This window comes from Cheilinus undulatus, linkage group 10 (genome assembly GCF_018320785.1).
Source record: "Cheilinus undulatus linkage group 10, ASM1832078v1, whole genome shotgun sequence".
In the NCBI taxonomy this organism is placed as follows: domain Eukaryota; kingdom Metazoa; phylum Chordata; class Actinopteri; order Labriformes; family Labridae; genus Cheilinus; species Cheilinus undulatus.
Genome location: NC_054874.1, coordinates 44,122,772 through 44,147,909, shown reverse-complemented (window position 1 = coordinate 44,147,909; position 25,138 = coordinate 44,122,772). Strand labels below are relative to the sequence as shown.

Sequence of the window (25,138 nt, the reverse complement as noted above, 5' to 3'; positions counted from 1 at the left end):
CAGTATGTTGCTGCATCAACAAATGTATCTTACGACTTGACCATGTGAAGAAGTTTCTCTTGGCCTGAGCTTATTTGAAATGGACTGATATAAAATGGAAAAGTGTGCTATGGTCTGGCGAGTCCACATCTTAGATTGTTTTTTTAGAAATAATGGCCATTGAATCCTCAGAGCTAAAGAAGAAAGCCATCCAGATTGTTATCAATGCTAAGTTTGAAAGTCTGTGATGGTGTGGGGGTGTATTAGTGCTCATGACATGGGTAACTTGCACATCTGAAAAGGCACCATTAATGCTAACCTCCAGTTTCCACATACAACAGCTGCACAACAATCTGCCTGTAAATTGCAGTCTATCAGAGCAGTACCACAGTTTCAGTGGGTCACAGACTAACAACAGCCCTGCTGACAAGGAAAAGTAACCCTCTGAGGTGGAAAACTACAGAATTTTTGCTTCCTAATTCACTCACCCATGGCAGAAGCAATAAAATCTTGTCAAAATGGGCAGCAAATCAACCCCAAAGATGCTAAATAATCAGCTCAAGCTTATCAGGGCTGCGCTGCCTTGTGCACTGCTATAGACATGCTTCCATTTTGCAAGGCTGCTTGTATGTTGGCGCAAAACCATGACGCTGCTCAGCCGTATATAGAAATTGCAGGTAAGATGAACACATAGGTTTTTGAGCAATATATGTCTCCATCAGGAACATGTGTTTTTTAGAGGCGTTCCTGCTTATTTCAGCAGGACAATGCCAAGATACAATTACAACAACATGGCTTCACAGTAAGCATTATGAAGCACTAAATATGACCATGGGAAGCCCACACTGTTGAGCAACATTAGATGTGCATCAAGCAAGAATGGGAAAGAAAAACAATTTCAATACTTAAACAATTAAAGTCTTCAGTCCCCAGATGCTTATAGAGTGCTGTTAGAAGAAAAAGTGATGTAATACAGTGGTAAACATGCTCCTGTCCCAATTTTTTTGGAATATGTTGCAAGTATCAAACTCAGAATTTGAGTCAGTTTTTAAAAAGGCAATAAAATTGATCAGTTCAGACATAAATCTTGTCTTTGTGAAATTCTTGATTAAATAAAAGTTGAAAAGGATTTGCAAATCACTGATTTCTGTCGCTGACATTTTACACAGCATCCCAACTTTTTTGGAATTTGAGTTTTTACAAAAATGTTTGTACATTTTAAGATACAATATAACTGTTCAATAATTTGTATGTCATAATGTTGTTTGATTTATCATTTTGCTTTTGCAGCAACAGATGTTACTATTGCCATAAAGCACAGGTGTCAAACTCAAGGCCCACGGGCCAGATCCGGCCCGTGGAACAGTTAAATCCGGCCCGCAAGATGATCTCATATTTCTGTTATAACTGGCCCATCATCTTTGATGATTTAAGATATCCTTGTTGTCATAAAAGCTGAAGAAGTAAGGAGTAAACCTATTTAGATCAGAAGTCAGGAATGTGGGAAAAGAAATTTGTGTTTTAATCTCATATTTTCAATTTTGCATCTCACAATTAGGACTCAAACTTAGGATTTTGACTTTTTATTTTGTATTTCTAGCATTTCAACTCATAATTTTAACTTTTCATAGATCATTTTGAGCTTTAGGATTCATGATAATAATAACTCAATAATTAATCATAATGAATTCATACATATACCCTGCACATATATTTTTAAGTCATAGTTTGACCTTTTTAACCAATTATTTTGTATTTTACCTCATATTTTCAACTCCAAATTTTGACTTCATAATCCATTAGTTTGACCTTTTAGACTCACCATTTAAAATTTGAATCATATTTTGACTTCTAATTTCATGATTACAAATTTCGTTTCATATTTTGACCTTTTAAACTCATGATTTTGACTTTCTTTCTAATATATTTGCCTTTAAAGAACATTATTTTCTAAATTTGAATTTCATGTTTTGACCTCTTTTAGCTAACAAATTTACTTTTCTCAAATTGTGAGCCTTTAAACTTATCTTTTTAACTTTTTAAATGTCAAAATCGTTTATCTGTGCTAAGCTAAGTTTTTCATATTTCATTTGTGGTGAAACAAGGTTGCCAGTTTCTGGTTAAAAAAAGTGACCTGTTAGGCTCTCAGGTTAGTCCTGAATCCAGAATCCGGCCTGTGCTGTGATTGAGTTTGACACCCCTGACATAAAGCATCTCACACTTGAAATTTGATTACTAAAGGTTTCAGTAATATCTTCCTGTTTGTATCTATTATGTCTTATTTAGGCACCCATGACTGTCATCTTGGTTGACATTCTTGTATTTTAGGGCATACTACCATTAGAAAATAGGGCGTCTGTCTCATGTCCCAATATCTGGACTTCATATAAGATCCCATCCAATCACAGGCAGTGCTCTCCATTCCTGGAAATATTGCCTGCCATCACAAATCCAGCCCTGCACAAATCTCTCAAAGCTCTTCTTCCTCCTCCTGCTCCGTTCCCTCATCATCTTTTTTACACTGCCGCATTGTCATCTATTGATTCATTCATCTATTCATCTCATAAACAAGTTGCCTGTAGCTCTTTACCTTGATTGGCTATTATAGTCAGAGCTGTGAGAATTCAGAATTGCCAAGTGGTCATTTCGATGTAGCATTTTAAATGGTTTCCATGAGAACACAAGAGATTGTGGATGAGTGGATCGTGCCAGAAATGCAGATTTGTCTGTAGTGTTTGATTTTTTAAAAAGTGATCTATGAGCAGTAAACTGCAGATAAATGTTGAATAGCTGACAGCTGTTTGGCTTGTAATTGTCATAATTTGGTCATTTTTACATGTAAACAATTAGCACAGCATAAAGGTACATCCTTTTATCCTGTTAAAGCTTTGTGAATCATATTTGAAGAGTATTTTGAAGCCAGACATTACTTTATACCACCGTCCTCCGATACAGAGCAGGTGGAATTTGTGTATTTGTTCTTGAAAGTGTTGTTTCCTTTCTGACACACCAAAGAGCTTCTAAATGTCTTTGTGGTGGTAATGCGTCCTAATTAAAAAGGAAAGGGTACATTTAATGCACTGAGAATGGCACCTCATAGAAATGTAACATTTTCTTTGTTTTTCTCCAAAAGGATGAAGTGATTACATTACAGCCTTTTGTGTCGCTGTCATTCTTCCAGCGTGGTGGCGTCTCCTTCCTCGGTGAGCGTTCTCCAAACTGCCTCTGCTTTGTCATGCCAGCAGACGACAAAATTATATTGACGTCTCTCCTCTGCTCTTATGTTAATGTATTCATGACTGCAGTGTTTTTGCATTGTGTGAAAGCGCCGCTCTTCTTCCAGTCCCTGTCCTCCTCATCGTTTTTCCGATATATTTCTCCATCTGCAAAGGCAAACACGGTCTGCTGTGTTCCTGGTGCCAAATTCATTTCCAATGTGGATGAGGCTCACAGCGGGATTATGTCATGATTGCCCAAAACAATCAAGGCCAGGCCGTGGGACTGCAGACTGAAGTGGTGCTGCACTGAGTATCATCATCATCATAACCTTGAAAGACCTTCACTGGCAGAGAACAGAGAGTCAAGAGGGCCTCTGGTGAAAGCTGGGCTGATAGCGCCCTCTGTTGATCATCCTGGAGAAAAAAAAAGAAGTACCACAAAACAAAAAGATACAAGAATGAAAACTTTACCATGCATGGCTCAAATAAATCCCATTATGGGTCATTTAGAATCCCAAGAGACATAAACATATCCATTCTTTGATTTTATAAGAAAGGAGAAAGAAATAACACAAGTCCAGGACAGATATGGAAAAGCTGATGTATTCTACACAGCAGAAAAGCAATCCTTGAGGTGCTCAAAAGGGGCATAGCTAGGGATTTTGGGCCCCCAGAAAGAATTTACACAGGGCCCCCCTTAACCAGTGAGACAGGCAACAAATGTTTACTCTTTTTTACAAATATCTGTGCATTTAAATGTATTTTTGAAACATAATTTCTCCATTTGTGAGCAACATTTTTACTATGGTTAAATAAATTTACTTGCATTATTTCACAGCATTGCACTATACCATTTGGACATTTTTAATTAAGATAGGTTAAAGGTAGCAAAAATGGTCAAATAATTACTAAATAAAAATAAATCGACATATACTTTTCATTGCAGGCTTCTCAAGGGCCCCTCCCTACTGTGGGCCCGGGTAATCAGTACCTTTTATACCCCCTGTGCTACACCTATGGTGTTCATTATGGCACTGGTTCCAACCTGGGGTCTGGGACCCCATTGGGGGGTTACCAAAGATCTCAGAAGGGGAACAAGGCTCTGCCTGCTCTGAGATTTGCATGATTAACTAAAGTCATGATAAAACACTTCATAAATATTTTGCAAAGTTATTTTGTCAAGAATAATGTGGAGGCTTACTTTCTTAAGTTTTCATCAATAACATAATTAAACTCAATGTTTATTTTTAACAGCAGTATATCACTTTATTCATCTGGGTCTACAGGGAATCAGCTTTCCTTAGATACAAGGAGGTTGTAAGGAAAAAATAGCGGGACATTGGGGGATGGGAGAGGGGGATTTAGATACTATTTATGATCCCTTATTCCATTTTTAGAACTGATCTCAGTTGTTTCTCTTACCATCCCCACTGTTCAATAATGTACTTTTTGTATTTAATATTTTTAGTGCATAGGTTTATTGAGATAACATTTATTAATATTTCTTGTCTTTTTAAATTAATTAATAACACATATGTTTTGTGTAAGGGCAACTGTAGCATCTAGAGATGCAAACTTTTATCAGCGTAATATCAGTACTGGCAGATTGGAAAAATGGAGAAGATATTCCGGTAAATCCATCGGCTTTGCAAGGTAGTAATTTGCAGCCATCTAAAAAAAATGCCATATATCAGCAGAATTTTTCAAGACTGGCTGCAGACTGTTCATCTGAAACACGATCTATTTATCTCAGAACAAAAACACTTGATAAAACTCCTGCAATTAAATTGGATTAAACTTCCATTTAGGGTTAGGGTAACAGTTAGCATACTAAAACTCATAAGTTAAAAACCTGCAAAACCTGATATAAAAACTTGAATTAAGCTGAGTAAACAGTCAGCTTACAGGAATAAAGCGCCTCCTCCATGAAAACTTTCTATGTAGCTAGAAAGCTAAGCTCAAGCAGCTACATAAGCAACATATCTGAATTATCTATGTAGGTAGGTTAGCTTACGCAAACGTTGCTAAAGCTAATGTTACTAAAGCTAAGTTAGCTAAGCTACTAAGTAAGCAATAGATACCATTAGCTATGTAGCTACGTAGCCAATGTAACAAAAGCTAAGCTCACAAAGCAGAAATGCAAGCTACATGATCTAAGTAGCTATGTTAGCTTTAAATACTGTTGCTAAAGCTTACATTGCTAAATCTAAGGAAGCTATAGATAACATTTATGTAGCTATCATAGCTACATAGCTAATGTAACTAAAGCTAGGCTTATAAAACAGCAACACAAGCTGGTATCTAAGTAGCTACATTAGCTTTAGCTGTGTTTGCAAAAGCTTACATTTCTAAAGCTAATTTAGCTATAGATAATAGAGTTGCTTAGCTAGTATAACTACATTGCTAAAGAAGCTAATGCTAAGCTCACAAAGCAGCTATGTTAGTTTTAGCTATGTTTGCAAAAAATCACATTACTAAAACTAACTTAGCTACACTGGCTTATGTAGTAACATTGATTAAGTAGCTAGTGTAGCTATGTTACCTTTCTCTATCGCTCACAAAGCTAATACAAGCCATCGTTTATTTATGAACTTCTAGAACAGATCTATAAATTATTTATCCTGTGATTAGACCTCTGACCTCTCTGTTTTTTTCTGTGAAAGGTTTTTTCATCTTTAATGGTTACAATGTGATTATTTCGTGAATGTGACTGCCAGAGTTTATGAAAGAAGCTGAATTTTAAAAAAAAATATCTAAAGCTGGAACTACGTTGTTCTGGTAAATCACAGCACTTCCTTTCTGAGATGTACAGCGTCTCAGATGAACAGTCTGTGAGAGTGGCCATCAGAGATTGCTGGTCTGCAGCCAGACTATCTTGAAAAGCTCTGCTGATAAATGGTTGTTTAATCAGCTTTTCCAGAGGAGCTGCAAAGAGCTAACTTGCAAAGCTGAGGCCATATTCCATAACTTTCATCAGGCAGATGTATCTCGCAAATTTTTTATTCTTGATCGGACCAATCAGTGTCATTTGAGAGAAGGATGTGGTAGCTACAAGAATCGTTCAGTTGTTCTGCAAGCCTGTAAACAATGGCTGTTGATGAAGAGCATGGATATAACTTAACTATAGAGGCAGATTCATCAGAGCTGCACAACATTTCTTCATCAAAAGAAGAAAGAACTGCAAAGCTGTACTTATTAGAAAAGATGCTTTTTCTCCTCTCCCAAAGTGCTTTGGCAAACATCTAACTCCATGTTTGATTCTCCAGTGAGAAACAAGTAAATGGGTGTATTCATCTGCTTTGCAAGGTTATCATTTCATTGTTACATACAACAATATACAATTTAAAACCACCTAACTAAATGGTAAAGTGGTGACATGTGAGTATATAAAAGCAGATCAAAGTCAGGAAGAAACTGTAAAATTTCAGCTTTGCTCCTACTGACATTCCTACATTCCCTCTGCCATCGAGCTGTTAAACCTTGATAGCAGTGACTTTAAATGAAACGTTTCATTGCTGTTGTGTTCAACCACAAAGCGGTCAATATTCATATTTCTGTGGCCTCTTCATACATTCCCTGAATGTAGACTTATATCGTAGTGTCCTGTGCTTCTTGGTATGGCTTATCCATTTATTTTATTTATTGATTGTAAGTCTTAAGAGGTGTACTGTAAGCTTGCCTGACCCTTGTGAGTGCTATTACTTTAGGGGCTACAGGAAGGGGTCAACCGTTGAAAATGAAAAACTGAATTGGCCCTTGGAATGAATAAAGTTGTATGAATATGAATGAATCTGAACACAAGGGTTTGAGTAAAGGGGATCTTCTTTTAAACAAACTTTACAATCCTCTGGCCCTTCTTTGTCACGGGCAGATCAAGATCCAAGGCCCATGAAGATTAAGCAGGTTAGCAGATGTTAAGGTGAGTCTCCCCTTGCTGTGAGTATCTGAAAAGTTCATAGGGTACTACCACCTGCATGCAGCTTTGAGTCAACATCCAACTCTCTAGTCCTGTCCTCAGAGAAGTTTGGGTCTAGGCGGGTTGATCCTGAGTGAGGAATAGGCCCCGATGTGTGTGACGAGGTTTGGTTCCACACTGTGAGCCCTTTCCCCTGGGATCATCCTCGCCATATCATACAGAACTATGTCTTTGGCGTGCCCCTGCATACAGAATGAGGTGTCCAGGTACTGCGCCACCCTAACAGAGGTGTTGCCAGGATAAAGCATTGCTTGGGTGCAGCACTCAGTGGCCGGGCAGACGGCATAGAGCTGGGGGTTCAGTCTACGGACCTCCAGGAGGTAGTGCCGTCCCAGCAGCTCGGCCACAGCCATGAAGTAGAGTGCAAAAAAGACAAGGTGGATCACGGACAGCTTGAAGGAGAAAGAACAAGGGTTCCAGTAGGGAAGGGTGAGGAGGAGGGCTGTGGCTCCGACCAAGCCCAGTCCAATCCACTCAAGGATACGGTAAGGCTCGGGGTTCAAGTAGCGCTGCAGTCTCTCAGGGTGGTACAGCTTTATGTACAGAGTCTGGAGGGCAAAACGACGAGACAGCAAGTCCTTTATGGCTGTGAAAAAATCCTGTGTGGGTACAGCATCATCCTCCAGGACTATCATGTTTTTGGGCTTCACCAGCTCCCACCCTTTGCGGAGACAAAAGACATAGTCCCTCTTCTCTTTCTCAAAGATGTTGACCCACCCCGTGTTCATCCTCTGCTCCTCAGGTGAACGCCGGATCACCTGGAAGTGATTCTCCAGCAGTTTGGCATCCTGGTTTCCCTGCGGACTACTTTCCACATCGCAGACTAACACCTCTGCACACCGCTGATCCCCACAGCTTCCCAGAAGGCTGCTCAGCTGCTTCATCACCTGGAGTAGGTAGTGGGAGTCCCGCCCAGCATTTCGCCTGGCTGTCACAACGATGACCAGCAGTTCAGGATGCTGGGTGATGTCAGTGAATCTGTTGGACATTTCCGCTGTGGAGGCCGTGCTCTGCCAGAAGTGTAGAGCGTCCTGGCCTTGGAGGAGGCTTTCCTGCAGGGCCCTATCACTCATAGAGTCCAGGTACAGAAACTTGATAAAGAAGTAGGAGTAAAGCAGCCGATTGCAGCACAGAGGAAGAACAACACAAAACGTGACGAAGGACAGGACGAGGGCTTGGGCGACCGTGCTGGACCGTCGTAGGTATCGTCTGGAGAAGGCTCTCCATCGAGGCATCACTGTATTAAGAAACCAACGTCTTGGCAGGTCTGCCCAGGAGAGTTGAGGTAAACATTTACTGGTTCCCAGCATGCAGTTTGATTTAAAGATCTGGCAGTATAAACCCCAGCAGTGACCCCTGATGAGTCCTTGAAGGACTAATAGTTTGGTGGAAAAAGAGCTGGGAGATGACATGTCTTCTTTTACAACAGAGAGGTGAGAGTTTCAGCTTGGTCCAGATGGTCTAGGGAAAGCGACAATACTTGTGTTAGTATTTCTATAACCGCTATCAGTCTCTATAAAACAACAAAAAGATTAACTAAAACCTTAAATGCTGTACCATCAAGCAATATCATGTTTTGATACCTCTGTGCATATAAAAGTATTGGTTCTTTCTTTTATATTAATTCTGACCATTCCCTTTTTTCCCCTTTTTATCTCTTATTAGCTAAAAGATAAAAAAGGCAGAATTTTTGCTCTAAAATGTCCAAATTAATCTTTGAAAATGACTACTCCTATGATATAGCTATTTGTTAACTAAAAACTCACATTACATTGAATATTCCAACATTTTTAGTATGAGAAATCATTTCTTTTAATTAGGACTGCCAATATGAATCAATGTCCATAATTAGTGCATTTTTAAAAAACATCACAATCATGCTTTATTTTCCTCTTTAACACACTTTGGTTAAATCACTCCAGCATCACCCTGCATCCACAGAGATGTAATATAAGGAGACTAGGCCATCCGTCTGTGACAGCCGTGCTCACAGACCATTCATCTGAGACACCATTTCAGAACAAAATGCTAAGACTTTCAAAATAAAATCAGATTAAAGTTGTGTTAAGTACAGGGTGAGGATGTCAAATGTTAAAACCTGACCTACAAAATCGAATTTCTAAGTGTCTAAAGGTCTGTTTACAGTAAAAAAGCTCATCCTCCATGAAAACATTCAAACAACGAGTAGCTCACATTGCTCACATAGCTCTGTTAGCTGTAAAAGCTATGTAGATAATGTACCTACATAGCTAACGTAGCTAAAGCTAAGGTCACAAAGGCACATAGGTGTTCTGTATGTTCTCTATGTAGCTACATCATGTATAGCCACATTTACTAAAGCTAATTTTGCTAAAGCTAACTTAGCTACATTGGCTTATTCAGTAATGTTCATTACATGGCTAGCTTAGCTATGTAGCTTTAGCTAAAGCTGACAAAGCTAAAGGGAACCACTGTTTGTGTGGGTATTTTCACATTAGGCCCAGTTGTTTCAAACCGTGCTACGGCACGATTCCTTCCCCTCCCCCGCTGGCTTGCTTTCATACTAGCAACATCGATCCCTACCCGGCCCACTTGCATATTTACTCAGTCTGAAACAGCAGGTGGCGGTATGCACTTAGCTGGTTTACCATGGTAATCACTGAGGTCATGACCCGAACGAAGATTGTTTTTGTTTTAAACTGGCAAAAAGTCCATCCTGCAGCCATGGATGATTTAAAATCACTTTTTAAGATGCCAGCAACTTCGCTCTTCATATCTGCACATCTACGTGCAGCTCAGAGGGCTCGCACTGTGTAGATACAGCGGTTTTTGAGGTGACAGGAGACTTTTATAGCCTTTGCACTTCCTCTCACTGACTCCAACTTTTGTCCATCTGTAAGGTGAGTCACAACAGACCGTTTATTGACTGGATTCTGATGATTTTCGCCCATTCTGGAGAAAGTTTAGTTTTTAGGATGACATCACAAAGCTGATACGGCGCTCTGTCCCGTATCCGGGCACAGTTGCATTCACATCCCATCAAAAGGAAGCCAGAGTCCACTTGAATCCCACCTGGGCCCACCTCCCTAAGTGGGCCCACCTCCCTAAGTGGGCCCGGCCTGGTGCCCGGGCTCAGTTTGTTTGTATTCACACTACCAAAATGAACTGGACTTTGGACTCAAGTGCACTCGGATTCGGGACTGGGCCCCTAATGTAAAAGCACCCTAAAACAGAGCTATACATAATTCAATCCTGGATTAGGCCAGACCTCTGATCTTTTTCCTTTTAGTGACTGACCTAATTCAACAGAGGTACAACAAATTGGTGATGGTAGTCTTTCAGTTAGTGAAATGGGGATCACCTGAGTGCAGTGAAAATGTCTTAGTTGACTGTGGTATAAAGACACCTGTGTCTGGAAGGTCCAATCACCTGTTAATTAGTGTTCCTGGCTACCATTAGAACCAGTCAAAGCTTTATGGGAGAGTAGCAAAGAGAACGCTGTTGTTGAAGAAAACTCTGACTGAGTTTCAACTAGAGTTTGCCTAGAGGCATTTGGGAGACTCCATGGTCAAGCTCTTTGCTCTGATGAGACCAAAATGGTGCTTTTTGGCCATCACATAAACACACCACCCCCACTGTGAAGCACAGTGGTGGCAGCATCATGCTTGGGGATGCTTCTCATCAGCTGGCCCAGAAAGGCTTGTAAAGGCAGGGGGTAAAATGATTTGTGACTGTACTTGAAAGGGTTGTTCATACCTGGTCTCTGTGCAACCTGACAGAGCTTGAGCAGTTTTGCAAAGAAAAAATGGAGTAAAATTACAGTGTCCAGATGTGAAAGCCTGATTGAGACCTGTCCACACAGACTCAGAGCTGTGATTGCAGACAAAGGTGTATCTACAAAACACTGCCATGAAGGGGGTGAATATTTATGCAGTCACTTATTTTACATAATTTATTTATATTTGATTGACATTAACTTGTCAAAAAAGCCAAATCATGTTGACCATGATTGATTCCTAAAAGCAATAAAAGGGTAAAACATCCAAAGGGAGAACACTTTTATAGGCACTGTAGATTGAAAGGACTTGCAAATCTCTGTAATCTGATTTTATTCACATATTACACAACAACCCAACTCTTTAGGAGTCAGGGTTTTTAATACAAGCATAATTGCAGAAAGTACACAAGAAATGTCCCTTGCAAAGTTTTCTTTCTGCCCCACATTAGTGTTCTGTCCTCCGGGTTTTACTGCAGTAGCAGGGACTCTGTTGTTTGAGCAGGTAAAGTTTAGACGATTTCATGTCTGCTGCGAGCTGATTAATTTTATAACTACCTGAACACACAGGTCTGGAAACACCAGTTCCCTTGTGATTCCAGTAAGACATGGTGTGTGCTACAGAAATGGGAAGAGCAATACCCAGAAACTTTAGAAAAATACATCCCAACTGATCTGTTGCCAGACCACATAACTATGAACATGTTTTTCCTGGTTCTGACCACAGAGCAGCTACTAAAAGTATAATGACACTGTTGTAAACAGGCAAAAAGAAGTCATATCTGTGAATGATGTTTAAAGCCCTTGTGATGAGTTTTTATCTGTTTATAAACTGCAAAATCAAACCAGGCCTGCATGCTGCAGAGACAGTTTTTTACATGTTTTAGAAGATTCATTGTGAGAGATAGAAGACTGCTGGGTGAGATTATTCTACCAAAACTTCTACATTCATCATTATTCCATAATTTCCCTGTTTGGGATCAATCAAGTGCATCTCTCTAAACCATGTGGCTCTTGAGCCAAATGTGCTGCTCTAAATCAACACTCTAGCAAAGCGGAAATAAGACATACCTATTTGTGCATGGGTCCCCAAAATAATTACAAAAATGAAATTCCCACAGCAGCTTTAAATCAAAAATCAAAGAAACGACTCTTTCATCTTATTATCAACACTCCTCTGAAGTTGTACTTTAGCTCCCTCACACCTCTGAAAAAGGGTCTGTGTCACAGAGGAGGTGTGGGAGTGGCCTTTAGTGGTTTTAACCACTCCTTAAAACTGGTCAGCCAACCTGGGAGTCACACAAAGTCAGAGATGGGACTCAAGACTCTTTTCTGCACCCAAAATGATTATATCAACTCTTTGTCTGAGCTGAGTGTTGCAACACCTCTGCTGAACAAGTCGACTACCTAAAGACCTGGACAGACTGGTTATAAAAATCACATTTACACCCCCGAGGAGTCTCGGCCTCCAACATTCTGTTTCTTCTTCATGTGCTCCAATATTGCTACATTTTTAACTGTTTTTAATTTATAACGACAGAGTAATGCAGGATTCCCAAACTTTTCAGCTCCTCATTCTCAAAATAACAGCACCAGAGACTAAGGACCAGGTATCTTCCCCCCTTCCTGATTGTTCTCTTTTTTTGTTCTTGTTAACTAAGGGAAAACATCATCCAAACCTATCTGGCCCCCTCTAATTCCCTCCTAATCCTAATAATGGTTGTTCCATCCTTGGCAGCAACAACTGAAAACTCTCCATATTGGTGTGGAGGAATTTTGGCCCACTACTTTTTTGCAAAGTTGTTGTAAGTCAGCCAAACTGGAGGTTTTCTGAGCATTAATGGACTGTTAAGGTCATGCCACAGCATCTCAATCAGGTTGAAGTCTGGGCATTGTCTAGGCCACTCCAAAATCTTAACTTTTAAGCCATTCAGAGGTGGGCTTGCTGGTGCATCACAAACTGATGGCCACACATTCTGCATCAGGGTTTTCTGGTTGAGACAATTGATTAAAGCAAGTGGTCCAGGTGTCAAAGCAGCTAAGCAGCCCCAGACCACCATACTACCACCACCATGTTTGACTGTTGCTTTGAGGTTCTTTTTATGAAATGCTGTGTTTGTTTTATGTAACAAAAGTTATGTAACAGCTTGTCTCTCGTCAGTCTACCGAATATTTCCCAAAAAGTCTTGGGGATCATCAGGATGATTTGTCTAGCAAATGTGATCTGTGAGCCTTTGTGTTCTTTTGGTAGTTAACCTGCCAGATGGATGTGTTTCACACACTGGTCTATTACTTTTTCACAAAGGGCCAGGTAGGTTTTGATGGCGTTTCCCCTTAATAAATGAAATTATCATTAAAAACTGCATTTTGTATTGACTCGTATTATCTTTGCTAATATTGAAATTTCTTTGATGATCTTAAACTTTAAAAAGTACTGATAAAAAGGAAACTCGCCACCTAGTACTGTATGTCAGTATGCAGTTCTTTACAATCAGTGGAGCTAGCTGGTGAATTACAGTGATGTTTTTACTCTTCTCCCGAGAGAAGGTCAGGAGAGGAGTCAAAACATCCTTTCAGAAAAGCTTTCAGCTTAGGTTCTTTGCTCTACTTTTCATAAAAAATGTCCAATTCTGATTAGTCTACCTCTGTAGCTGCATCTATGCTTATCTCTTCAATGACTGCCATTATTTACAGGCTTTCAGTTGCTTTGACTAAACAACACTGCCTCATTTTTCTCAAATGACGCTGGTGGATTTTTTTGTTATTCGCTATCAGTAACTGCTAATCTCTACAAGATGGATATGCCTGAATACACATTGAATCTGGTTTATCCACCTGCTCTTCAAGGTGATGTTTATTTTGAAAAACAGTAGGGCTTACAATGAGAATGGAAACTGGGCGTGGCCATTTTTCAACCATGAAGTGGTTTTGGACACAAAACAAATATTTACGATGTATTCAGAATCCTGAAAAACCACTGGTTGAACCTCTCATAAACCGCCTAAGGCAGAGGTAAACAGTTTCTCTGTTAGGATTCTGAAAGTCCTCAACTTTCAGGAGCTCTCATGGATTTTGAGAGTTCAGTGTTCAATCTAATCATATTTAAATGTGTTATCCAATACATTTATGAACACATTGGTGGAGAAATGTCTAAGTTGCTTTTTGTTTTCGCATTGTACAATTACAATTTAACATGTAGGCTGAATAAGATCGGCCCAAAAATAGAGCCTTGTGGAACTCCAGCTGAGCAACTCAGGTATGATGAATTTCACTCTCCAGTGTGAGCTTCTTTTTTGTTTGAACTGTATGATGTCATCCAGCAGAGGGCACTGTTTGAAAAATTTAAATAAAGTTTTGTCAGCAACAGTTCTTGGTTTATGATGTAAAAGTAGGCAACATATCCAAGAAAACAGCCCTGACATAACCACACTGTCTAACAGACCAAAAAAACTACACTTTAAATAGTGTAGATTTAACTATATGTATAAAGATACTTTTGAAGTGTTTAATGTAACCCTGAGAGGATCTAGGATTGTTGAATACCTTACAAATAAAGATGAATTGATTTACTGTATTAACCAGAATATGGACACACACAAAGAAGAAAATAGAGAGCAGCGGGGTACGAACAGAGAGTTGCAAAGGACGTAACAGAGAGGTCTTATGAGGTAAATTGTGACATAAATATATACAATTGACGTAATTATACATGTCAACAAGAAAATATATAATATTTCACCATCTATTTTGAATCTAACATTCTTTGACGGAGGACTCGTTGATAATTTATCTTTCTTGAACTATTATTATGGTCCCAAAATGTTCTTTCGCTACATTCTCTGAATATTACTGTAACACGATGCGCATTTTATTTTGAAAAGTCGAGACTCCTCCCACTACTTCCGTGTTTGCATCCGTCCTGCTGCGTGTTTCTTGACTTCACTGCAAAGTCTCCTGTGTTGCTACTCTGTTGAGATAAAACAGTCATGTCTCTGGAGGTGGAATCCGCAGAGTAAGTAGCCCTTGCATTCACTCTCATATCAGGCTAAATTACTGCAGAACTTCCCCTCTTAATCAACTATTTAATGATAGTTTATGTGAGTGAGGCCTGTCTCATCCTCTGCTGCAGTCCAGTAGCGTTAGCGCGCTAAGCTAACAAGCGAACTCAATAACTCTGGGATAATTTCACGCTTTTCTTGTGAATTTTTCATTCTTCACTTAAGCTTATCGGCATCATCCACAAAGTTATTACCGATACTTTTCTTTGTAGTAAAAACAGACCACACATAACGGAAACTGATGCAACGTACAATTACGGTACGCTAACAGGATCGTAGCAAAGATGCTAGAAATCCTGCTTCTATGTTTCGGTTTAAAAAGTGACCGTGTTAACTGGTGACCTTTAGCCGGTCATATCTGTCGTCCTTAAAACAGCAAATGCTGAAAGTTTGAAGAGTCCTCGCACAGGCTGCAATGTATTGTTTTTCTGTGTATAGATTATTCAATATATGAATAAAACAATATCACTGTGATATCTGTGTAATTCAAAGATGAAAAAAATCGGCTTTGGTGAGAGGAACTAACATTTATTGAAACACTGTAAACTACTGATTTGGTTAAAGGGTTGTCAGACCGTTTTTTTTTTTTAATTTGGGACAAGTAAAAGTCAAACTGTAGTGGTACTTGTTTGTATACCATGCCAACTGCCAGGTCTTAAGCAGCTTCTTGTTTTTTTTACTCCCAATATTTGCAGGTAAATTCCTGCAAACTGGCCAAATTACACTGCAACAAAAGAATTGCAATGTTTTGTGCAGCTTAGACAATACTCTCTGTCTCTCTCTCTCTCATGGCAGATCAATAAACTTGGTATCAGGGATGCGCTATATTATCAGCATAGTATCGGTATTGGCGTGTATGAAGAGTTTGGCTGTAAATGTCAGCTTTTATCAGCTATTAACAGTCGTATCAAGGCATAACTGTGTGGTGTTTGAGGCTAGACCAATCCTTATCTTTTATTAATCCTTGTGCCTTTAACCTCAAAAGTGGGATCTCAGGACTGAAGTTTGTGTCTTTGTTCATCCTTGAACTTAAGTGGGTTTTGAGGACTAGAGTTTTAGGTCTGAACTATATTTATACATTATCATTGGTATCAGAAAGAACAGACTTTGAACTATGAGTGTTTCCTTATAAATCCAATATTGAGAATCCTTTTTCATGGCTTGATAGAGGCGTAGTATCAAAAAAATGACTAAAACTTTTTACTGATGTGACTGATTAATTTATGAATAAACTTTCTTTTCAGTAATACTATTGCTCATTAAAGTTATGGTGACTTTGTTGTCTTAAATCTCTTGGTAGTGAAAAGTATCCATGTATCAAGAATTAACAACCCTATTTGATAGGGGTGCACCAATCGATCGGCCAAAATTGTATCGGCGCTGATTTCCTTAATTTTAGGAGATCGGCAATCGGCCGATCCTTGTAAATAAGATCGGTGGATAAGATCGGTTTCAAATGCTTCTACCTAGTAAAATGTGAAAAATGAAAGACTAAAGGAACTGATATAATTTAGTAGTTTGGACAGCAATGCTTTAAACTTTTCATTTATGTTTGAGAGAACTACCTCATGTGCAGTTAAAACAACAAGTTTGTATTGTTTCACAGGTAGTGTTCAATGTTATTCAATAAAATAAGATTGTAACATTAAAGGTGTATGCTATCAGTTATTAAAAATTCGGTATCGGCCAAAATCGGAATCGGCAGGTCAGGCTTTTTAAAGATTGGTGATCGATGATCGGCCAGAAAATTGCAATCGGTGCACCCCTACTATTTTGATCTTTGATCTTAATAATTCTACTCTGAGATTATTCACACGTGTAAATATCCTCAGGTCTTCTGTCTTGCAACATTAGAATAATATTTGTGTTTTCTTTTTTTCTGCAGCGTGATTCGTCTGATCATGCAGTACTTGAAGGAAAACAATCTGCACCGAACTCTGGCCACCCTGCAGGAGGAGACCACGGTATCTCTGAACACTGTGGACAGTATAGAGAGCTTTGTAGCAGACATCAACAGCGGCCACTGGGATACTGTCCTACAAGCCATCCAGTCCCTCAAGCTGCCAGATAAGACCCTCATAGACCTCTACGAACAGGTGAGGCTGTTTTTTTGTTTTAAACTATACTTGTATTGCATTGCCCTCTTTTATTTTCTCTCTGTCTGTCTTAACCTCCACCTAATTATTTGATTCTCAGGATGTTTTATCATTGAATATGGCCGCTTTTGGCTGATGCTACTTATCAGGATTTTTGTATAAGAAGACGCATTTGTTCTGCTGTCACTAAATCTTGAAGTGAAGAGAATAAATGTCTTCTTAATCCTGAGTCTGTATGTCTGTGTTGTTTTCTTACCAGGTGGTGCTAGAGCTGATCGAGTTGAGAGAGTTGGGTGCAGCACGTTCACTCCTCAGGCAAACTGACCCCATGATCATGCTGAAACAGACCCAACCTGAGAGATACATCCACCTGGAGAATCTGCTGGCTCGATCCTACTTTGACCCCAGAGAGGTGAGTCAGAAAAGACGAAGAAGAAGCTGTACGTTCATTAATTCCTGAATCATTTGTGGTTTCCACATCTTTGGGTTAAGTTTCTCAAGACCGAAGATACAAATATTTTGTACCTACATGTGAGCTTTATAGTGTTGTGAAATTAGAGAATAATGAGCACATTATTTTGTTTTTCTCCCATTTCTCTTCTGTTTTATACCACTGAAACAAATCTGGAACCATTTAAATGGCCAGATGGCCTCATAAACTGCAAACTGTGGTGAGCATTTTGTTCTCACAACATGAAACTTCATATTTTGCAAGTGGTTGGCCATAAAAGAAGTTAAACCTCATAGCTGTTGAAAACAAGTTAAATACCTATGACTGGAACGGGTAAATGACTTAAATAAGCCTCATTCTTTCACTACAAATTGCTAAATAACATTCTTCTCCTTACAAGAACATCATGTTGAAATTTAAAAGAACACTGTAATCAATGTTCCCTCTAATTTTCAAAACTCCTGGGCAGACATTCGACTACACTGAGCAACTATTTCATCAACTATGGGCGACATCTGACACGTAAGCTACGTCCACATGGCAGCGCCTCTCCAAACTCAAATATCATTGACAAGTGATATCAAGTTACTATAACTATAATGATTAACAAAAATGGCCATATGGCAGTTTTTTGGCAGGTTTTTTTTGTGTAAATCAGTCACTGAAACAACCATCCAGTTCCCACACACTGGCAATAAGAGCTGTGCACAGTTAGAGGGAGGTGGAGTTTGTGACGCTGATAAATTTAACTCACCAAAGTGCCTCACTGAGGAACCCCCCCCCCCTCCGATATGTTAAAATAAAAAACAGTGAAAGTGATTTATCTTTTCCCTTTTCTGCATGCTTGTATTTGTACATTAATCTGTATTTTAAAGTTATTTTTTTGTGTTCATGTGACCCACCTTGGTTTTAGATAGCACACTTATGTCACAGTAGGCAGAGTCAGAGCAGTTTTGTGGCAAAAAGCGCACACTGGTAGGAAGGAAGTAATCAGTTAAAAGCTTAAATTCAGCTGAAAAGTTGATACCAGTGTTTAAAGTAACAGTTTAGCCAGTACTGATGTGTTTTTTATTGCTTATTTTGGTGTAACCTGCCACAGTGCCTACATTTTGATGATGAAAACAGATCAGTTTGTCCACCAGGTCACATCTTCCACCCATTAATAGATCTGTCTTCTAAATCTTCTCATCAAAAGTTCTTGTATTGTATTGTATTGTAAATCAGCAGCTAGAGATGCTAAATACCAGCCATAAATACCTGATAACTTCCTGGTATCAGTAGGAATGTCTCAAGGTGTAGCTTTGTTACTCTGTCCACACAGGAATGCACTGTGAAAACACGTACAGACTAACAAAAGTTACAAAAAGCAGATGAATTGCTGAAATACAGAGAAACAACTGACCCTAAGCTTTGTGGTAGCCCAAAACTTCATTATAAATGTAGTTTCACATCCATCACTGACTGAACCTGCCTGATGTGTGTCTTTCAGCTATGCTTTGTGTACTTGAAATTAAATGGGGAGCTCTGTTGAGTCCAGATGTCTTTGACTTAAGCAGATGTTTTGGCTGTTTATCCCCATTTTCATTGTTTCTCCATGTGACAGCCAGGCAGCTGTGTCCCAAGTTATTTCGACACTCAGTCAAATTAAGGGGGCATGGTCTGGTGGAAACTTGTCAGTTGTCAGTGCATCCCCTTTTTTGACAAGTGTTCTACATATAAACAGTACTATTACCATCAGAATCACTGTTTATAATGAGAAATCAATAAGATTACTGTTGTGTGGATATTCTGACAATGATTTTGTTTCTTGCCCAGGCATATCCGGACGGCAGTAGTAAAGAGAAGCGGCGGGCAGCTATCGCCCAGGCCCTGGCAGGGGAGGTCAGCGTGGTGCCTCCCTCTCGTCTCTTGGCTCTCCTGGGACAGGTAAGAGATCTCAAAAGAAGAAGCAGATTTTGATTGAATTAGACTAGACTGTAACAATTAATACCACTCTAATTGTGACATAGCTGTCTCTTTTGATTGATATCCCCCCATGCATTCAGGATATTCCTCCATGCAAAAAAAAGTTTATCGTCCATTTGTCTCTCCTATAGTCTCTAAAATGGCAGCAGCATCAGGGTCTCCTGCCTCCTGGTATGACCATCGATTTGTTCAGAGGTAAAGCTGCTGTAAAAGATGTAGAGGAGGAGCGATTCCCAACTCAGCTCAGCAGACACATCAAGGTAAAGAAACGGTCCTGGGTACAACTTTAATGGACAGTTTAAATAAGCATGCATGCTGTTATTTTGCTGTACACTTGCTCTGATGGGTCTTATTATTCTTCCCTGCACAGTTTGGACAAAAATCCCACGTGGAGTGTTCCCGATTTTCTCCTGATGGTCAGTATCTGGTCACTGGCTCTGTAGATGGCTTCATTGAGGTCTGGAACTTCACAACCGGCAAAATCAGAAAGGTCGTTCGTCTAAGATATGCACACAAACTATATATGCTGTCTGGATGAATTTTACTCTCTTTCATTTTAAAATTGCTTCTACTTGGAATGATTGTCTGCATTTTGTCCTCCAGGATCTGAAGTACCAGGCTCAGGATAACTTCATGATGATGGACGACGCTGTGTTGTGTATGTGCTTCAGTCGAGACACAGAGATGTTGGCGACTGGAGCTCAGGATGGAAAGATCAAGGTAGAAGAGAGAGATTTTTTCATCTTGACTCATAGCTCTTGTACCCTTACTGTAGTTTGGTTCTTTAACAGTTTTTGAAATTAAGTTTTCTTTCTTAAATATTAACCATTGAACAATGGAGGGTAAACATTTGCTAGATTGAAATCTATCTCATGATTTTCTTTATCTTCATGCAATGGTTGTACTCATGGTTGTTGCCCACCAAGAAGAGTCACTCTGCAAAAATGAAGTAGTTACAGTCTCTTTGTGTTTGTAGGTGTGGAAGATCCAGAGTGGTCAGTGTCTGAGGAGGTTTGAACGCGCCCACAGTAAAGGAGTAACATGCCTCAGTTTCTGTAAAGACAGCAGTCAGCTCCTCAGTGCCTCCTTTGACCAAACAATCAGGTAGTTTCACATCTGATGAATGTCAGTTCTTTATTCATAACAATGAGTTATTCTGGTTAGCTTTTAAGCTGTGCTCTTGACTTAACTTTTAATATTCCATTTGTGAATTTTTTTCCTCTAAAGAATCCATGGATTGAAATCTGGTAAAACACTTAAAGAGTTTCGTGGTCACTCCTCATTTGTGAACGAAGCCACTTTCACTCCAGATGGCCACCACATCATCAGTGCTTCTTCAGACGGGACAGTCAAGGTGAGGAAACCGCTTCAGAATAACATTTCTATTTATTACCTCTCTTTCTTTGTGAGCCAGAAGGCTGTCTACATGTCTGTTCATACCCTGTGTATCTTGAACCGTGCTTGTTTCACCTGCCCTCAGGTGTGGAACGTGAAAACCACTGAGTGCAGCAGCACCTTCAAGCCTCTGGGCACGTCAGCTGGCACAGACATCACCGTGAACAACGTCATCCTGCTGCCAAAGAACCCAGAGCACTTTGTCGTGTGTAACCGCTCCAACACAGTGGTCATCATGAACATGCAGGGGCAGGTCAGTTCACATCATTACCACCTCAGCACATCAGCAGGTTATTATAGGGCAGTATTATACACAGGAACAACAGCCTTCCCTTGGCCATTTTATTAACTTTGATCCCTACAAGAAAATACTGTAGGTTTTTACATGTTTGTTTTTGAAGCATAACCTTTCAGTCCTTTTACCCACATGCTGTGTCTCTGTTTGAATCCATCGTGTAGATCGTGAGGAGTTTCAGCTCTGGTAAGAGGGAAGGTGGTGACTTTGTGTGCTGCACTCTTTCGCCTCGTGGTGAGTGGATCTACTGTGTGGGAGAAGACTTTGTGCTTTACTGCTTCAGCACAGTCACCGGCAAGCTGGAGAGAACGCTGACGGTACGTTACTGCACTGATCAAAGAGTCAGAAACATCACAGAACTTTCGTTTCTCGGCTTCAAGAGCAAAAAAGTTCAGACTAAACTTCTTCTCTCCATCTTTAAAGTGGGAGAAAAGCTCTTTTGACTGGTGAAATGACTTGATAAACAAGCACAGGCAAAGGAAAATCCAACCTTTAAAGATTTTTGCTCCATTTTAGCAGTTTCAGAAGGATCACAGATGATCACTGCTTAATGAACTCAACTTTCTACTCTTATTTTTGTTCCTGAACTCTAGAAATATGTGCCAGTAAAATCAACAACAAGCAAATACTAAGGAATTTGTGTGTACAAGAAGTCGAGGGATCTCGACTTTCAGATCCAGTTTGATGCCATTTTTTTAGTAGGTCATAACACCGATACCAGATATTTGGAGCCTTAAAAAGTGCACTTTTTAAGGCTCATAATCAGTCAATCCCTAGAAAGCATGTTTTTTTGTAAATCAAATATCACAAATGTTTTTATCATTCAAAGATGCCGTTCTCAGCGTGACTTCCATCTGTCCTAATGGCATGTGACCGTCACATACGCTGTTTTTTTTAATATTTCAAATCCAAGCAAAACATCCCTAAACACAAATATTTTTATCCAGAGAACTTTGTATAAACTATTCCTAAGTGTTTTATCATACTCGTCAGTAAATGCAAATCCCATTATACCAGCCTCTGAGCAGACAGAGCCTCCACCCCTAAGGGGTCCTAGACCCCAAGTTGCAAGTCAAGGGTCTAAAGGATGCTTTTGAGAGAAAAAAGAGTCTCTTATAACCCTGCAAAGCAGATGGATTTGCCTGTTTCCATGTTGCTTACTGGCAAATCCATCTTGCAAAGCTCCCGTCTGAACCATTTGGGCCCAGTTAGAAAGTGACAGGACCAATCAGCGTCAGGGGCAGTACTTAAGGGTGCGGCAGAGTTGTGACATAAGCAAGCAGCGAGAAGAGGCCGGTGCAAGTATGGCAGAAGACATTAGCGTGGATGCTGCTAAAGCGCCAGTTTTATCAGAACTTGACGAAATTTCTTTGTTAAAGGAAGAACAAAGAACAGCATTGAGTTTTCTTTTCAAAAACTACAAAAGCGGTGTACTGACATGTCTGCAGTCACCATGGTTTGCATTATGCAGCTATCTATGGAGTTTATTTGTCGGTAGCGGCGCACTTCGGTTTGGGGCTATGAGGTCTTGTGTTTTGTTGTTCTGATTGGCCCGTAAAGATGTGACAGACAGAGCGTTCATCCAGTCACCCTCCAAGTTTTTTTTTTTCAAAGGCTCTGCCCTTTTCCAAACGCCGTCTATGGAAGATTTTCCTGAGGGATGTGTGAAACAAATCCATCTGGCGTGTCAGGTTAAGTCTCTTACACTTCAGCTCCTCCACAGGTAGAGCTCAGTGCTCACCGAGAAAACCAATAATGCACAAGAGCTGTTTCAATTGACTCTATCTCAAGAAAAATTTAGTCTTTTGTGCAATTTTTGCACTTTCTGCACCTATTTAAATTGAAAAAAGGGATTTATGTGCTCCAGTTTCTTTGGATTTGCCTTGAGATGAAATCCTCTGAAACACCTTTAGATGTTTTTGAGTGCCAACTTTTCAGTTTTGTCCTAAGTCTTTTATGGGTCATGCACTTTAAGATGTAAAACTGCTCTTTTTTTCCTTCATTAGGACAGTGTAACTGGAACTGATTAAATAAAATTAATTTTGTAGCTGATATTTGCTAATGCTCTCTGAAACCCAAATGTCTCAAAATTTTCACGAGCTATTCTGTAAATTTTTGAATAGTGTGTGTGGTAAACTTCAGTAGTGTTCTGCATAAAAGTTCTTCATTTTTAAATTTTGCTAGAATTTTTTCCTGACATCTTCTTCCTCCTGTCCTCAGGTCCATGAGAAGGATGTGATCGGCATCGCTCACCACCCACATCAGAACCTGATCAGCACCTACAGCGAGGATGGTCTGCTAAAGCTCTGGAAGCCTTGACGCGTCATTTCTGAGAGTGAAATAAGACGTTTCACATGTATTCTCTCCTCACTCTGGATGATCCTCGGGCTATGTTGTTGGTTTTTGTTGTTTTTTAAACAAAGAAAGAATGGCTGTTTTCAACTCACTGTTGAAACAGGATTTTGGTATGTAGGTCTGAGTTATAACACCACGAGTTCACCTGTAGATTTCAGTTAAAATGTGATATTTGCATTTTACAGCCACAGCTGAATAAAGACAAACTAATGGTGGTGTAGTGTTGAACCTTATTTTACTGAACCTTATTCATCAGAGGTTATTTAATGTGTACTTTATAAAGCCGCACCATTGGCTCTTTTTAAATGCTGTTAATACATTTCTAAGTAAGAGCCATGTTGTAAAAACTACAACCACCAAATTCTGTACAGCTGTTACATTTACTAGTGAGGTGCTTTCAAGTTAGTCCAAAATTTACAAAAATATCCTCAATTTGTCTACGATGGTGTTTTATTTCCATGTAAATAAGGTTCAGTTGTTCAACACCAGACCTCAGCAGATGTATATCTCACCATGATGACCTTTAGTTAAAGGATGAACAGAGCTTTTGGATTTTAGAGTGAGTAGACATAGACTCAGTTTTTTTTGAAAATTCCTCTTTTGTAAATATATTTTTTATTTGAGTTTGTTTTTTCAAGAAGACCTGGTTAAATAGTAAACTGTGACTTTCTGTTTTTTTTTTTTTTTTTCCATGAAAAATACTGCATTGACATCACCCCCTAAATCTTCATATATTCAGTTAATTCAAGCTCTTTAACAGAGTAATACAGGCCGATACATTACAAAGCCGTTATCTAGAAATTTCCCTTATTTTGAAAACATGAATTTCTGGATGCAAAAATGTCCCATGTACTATGTCTGGTCTTTGACATTAAAGCTGTTTAACCAGATCTGTTTGTGAAATGAGCATTTTTTTACTTAAATTGATCTGTCTTTAAGAATCAAAATATGGAAAACTTCAGAATCTATCAGGGTTTTTGGGAGAATATTTAGACTGCTTGGAAAAACTATAAATACATTCTTTAACCACTGTATATGAATACCTGGTCAGCTAGAGTTAGAGTGAGAAACTCGGACATCAGAAATCTTAAATAGAGTGGTTGCTCCTGCATCTCTGAAGGAGCTATTTGAGGTGGTTCAGGCATCTGATAAGCTTCCCGGGGGCAGGAGACTCCTGGGGTGGCCCAGGACTCGCTGTAGGGATTGTATCTCTCATCTGGCCTGGTAATGCATCAAAATCTCCCAGAAAGAGCAGGAAAATGTTGGAGAGAGTGATGTCTGGGCTGACTCCTTAGCCTGCTGCCCTGGATAAGCAGAAGAAAATTCATGAATGGGTGTTTTAAAGGGAAACACTGTTGGCAGAAATAATTCAAAGCATATCATATCAATTTGATACACTTTGTCCCTGCTGTATCAACCAACCAATCAGCTTTACCCCAGGTTTTGTGCTCCGTTTGCTGATGCTTAAATTCCCTGGGATATCTTACATACAGCATGCTACTGAGCCTAACAGGTTGTGTAAAAGAATGCAACACAACAATCTTGTCATTTCAGTCACATCACTGCTGCACAAATGTAGATGAGCTCTTCAAAATA

The 25,138-nt window shown here is 39.5% G+C and overlaps 2 protein-coding genes across 2 annotated transcripts; one reads left to right on the top strand and one right to left on the bottom strand.

Annotated features, from left to right (window-relative positions):
- Positions 1–7,211: 7,211 nt before the first annotated feature.
- On the bottom strand, positions 7,212–8,433 carry LOC121516862 (post-GPI attachment to proteins factor 4-like). The gene has a single exon (XM_041798287.1). The coding sequence runs from the start codon at positions 8,406–8,408 to the stop codon at positions 7,212–7,214; it is 1,197 nt and encodes a 398-aa protein (XP_041654221.1). The 5' UTR covers positions 8,409–8,433.
- Positions 8,434–14,833: 6,400 nt separating this feature from the next.
- Positions 14,834–24,432, top strand: smu1a (SMU1 DNA replication regulator and spliceosomal factor a). The gene is made up of 12 exons (XM_041798044.1): positions 14,834–14,939; positions 16,871–17,081; positions 17,341–17,493; positions 19,348–19,458; positions 19,629–19,757; positions 19,868–19,987; positions 20,101–20,217; positions 20,474–20,601; positions 20,725–20,851; positions 20,978–21,145; positions 21,352–21,504; positions 23,408–24,432. The coding sequence occupies exons 1-12, from the start codon at positions 14,914–14,916 to the stop codon at positions 23,504–23,506; spliced, it is 1,542 nt and encodes a 513-aa protein (XP_041653978.1). The 5' UTR covers positions 14,834–14,913; the 3' UTR covers positions 23,507–24,432.
- The last annotated feature ends 706 nt before the right edge of the window (positions 24,433–25,138 follow it).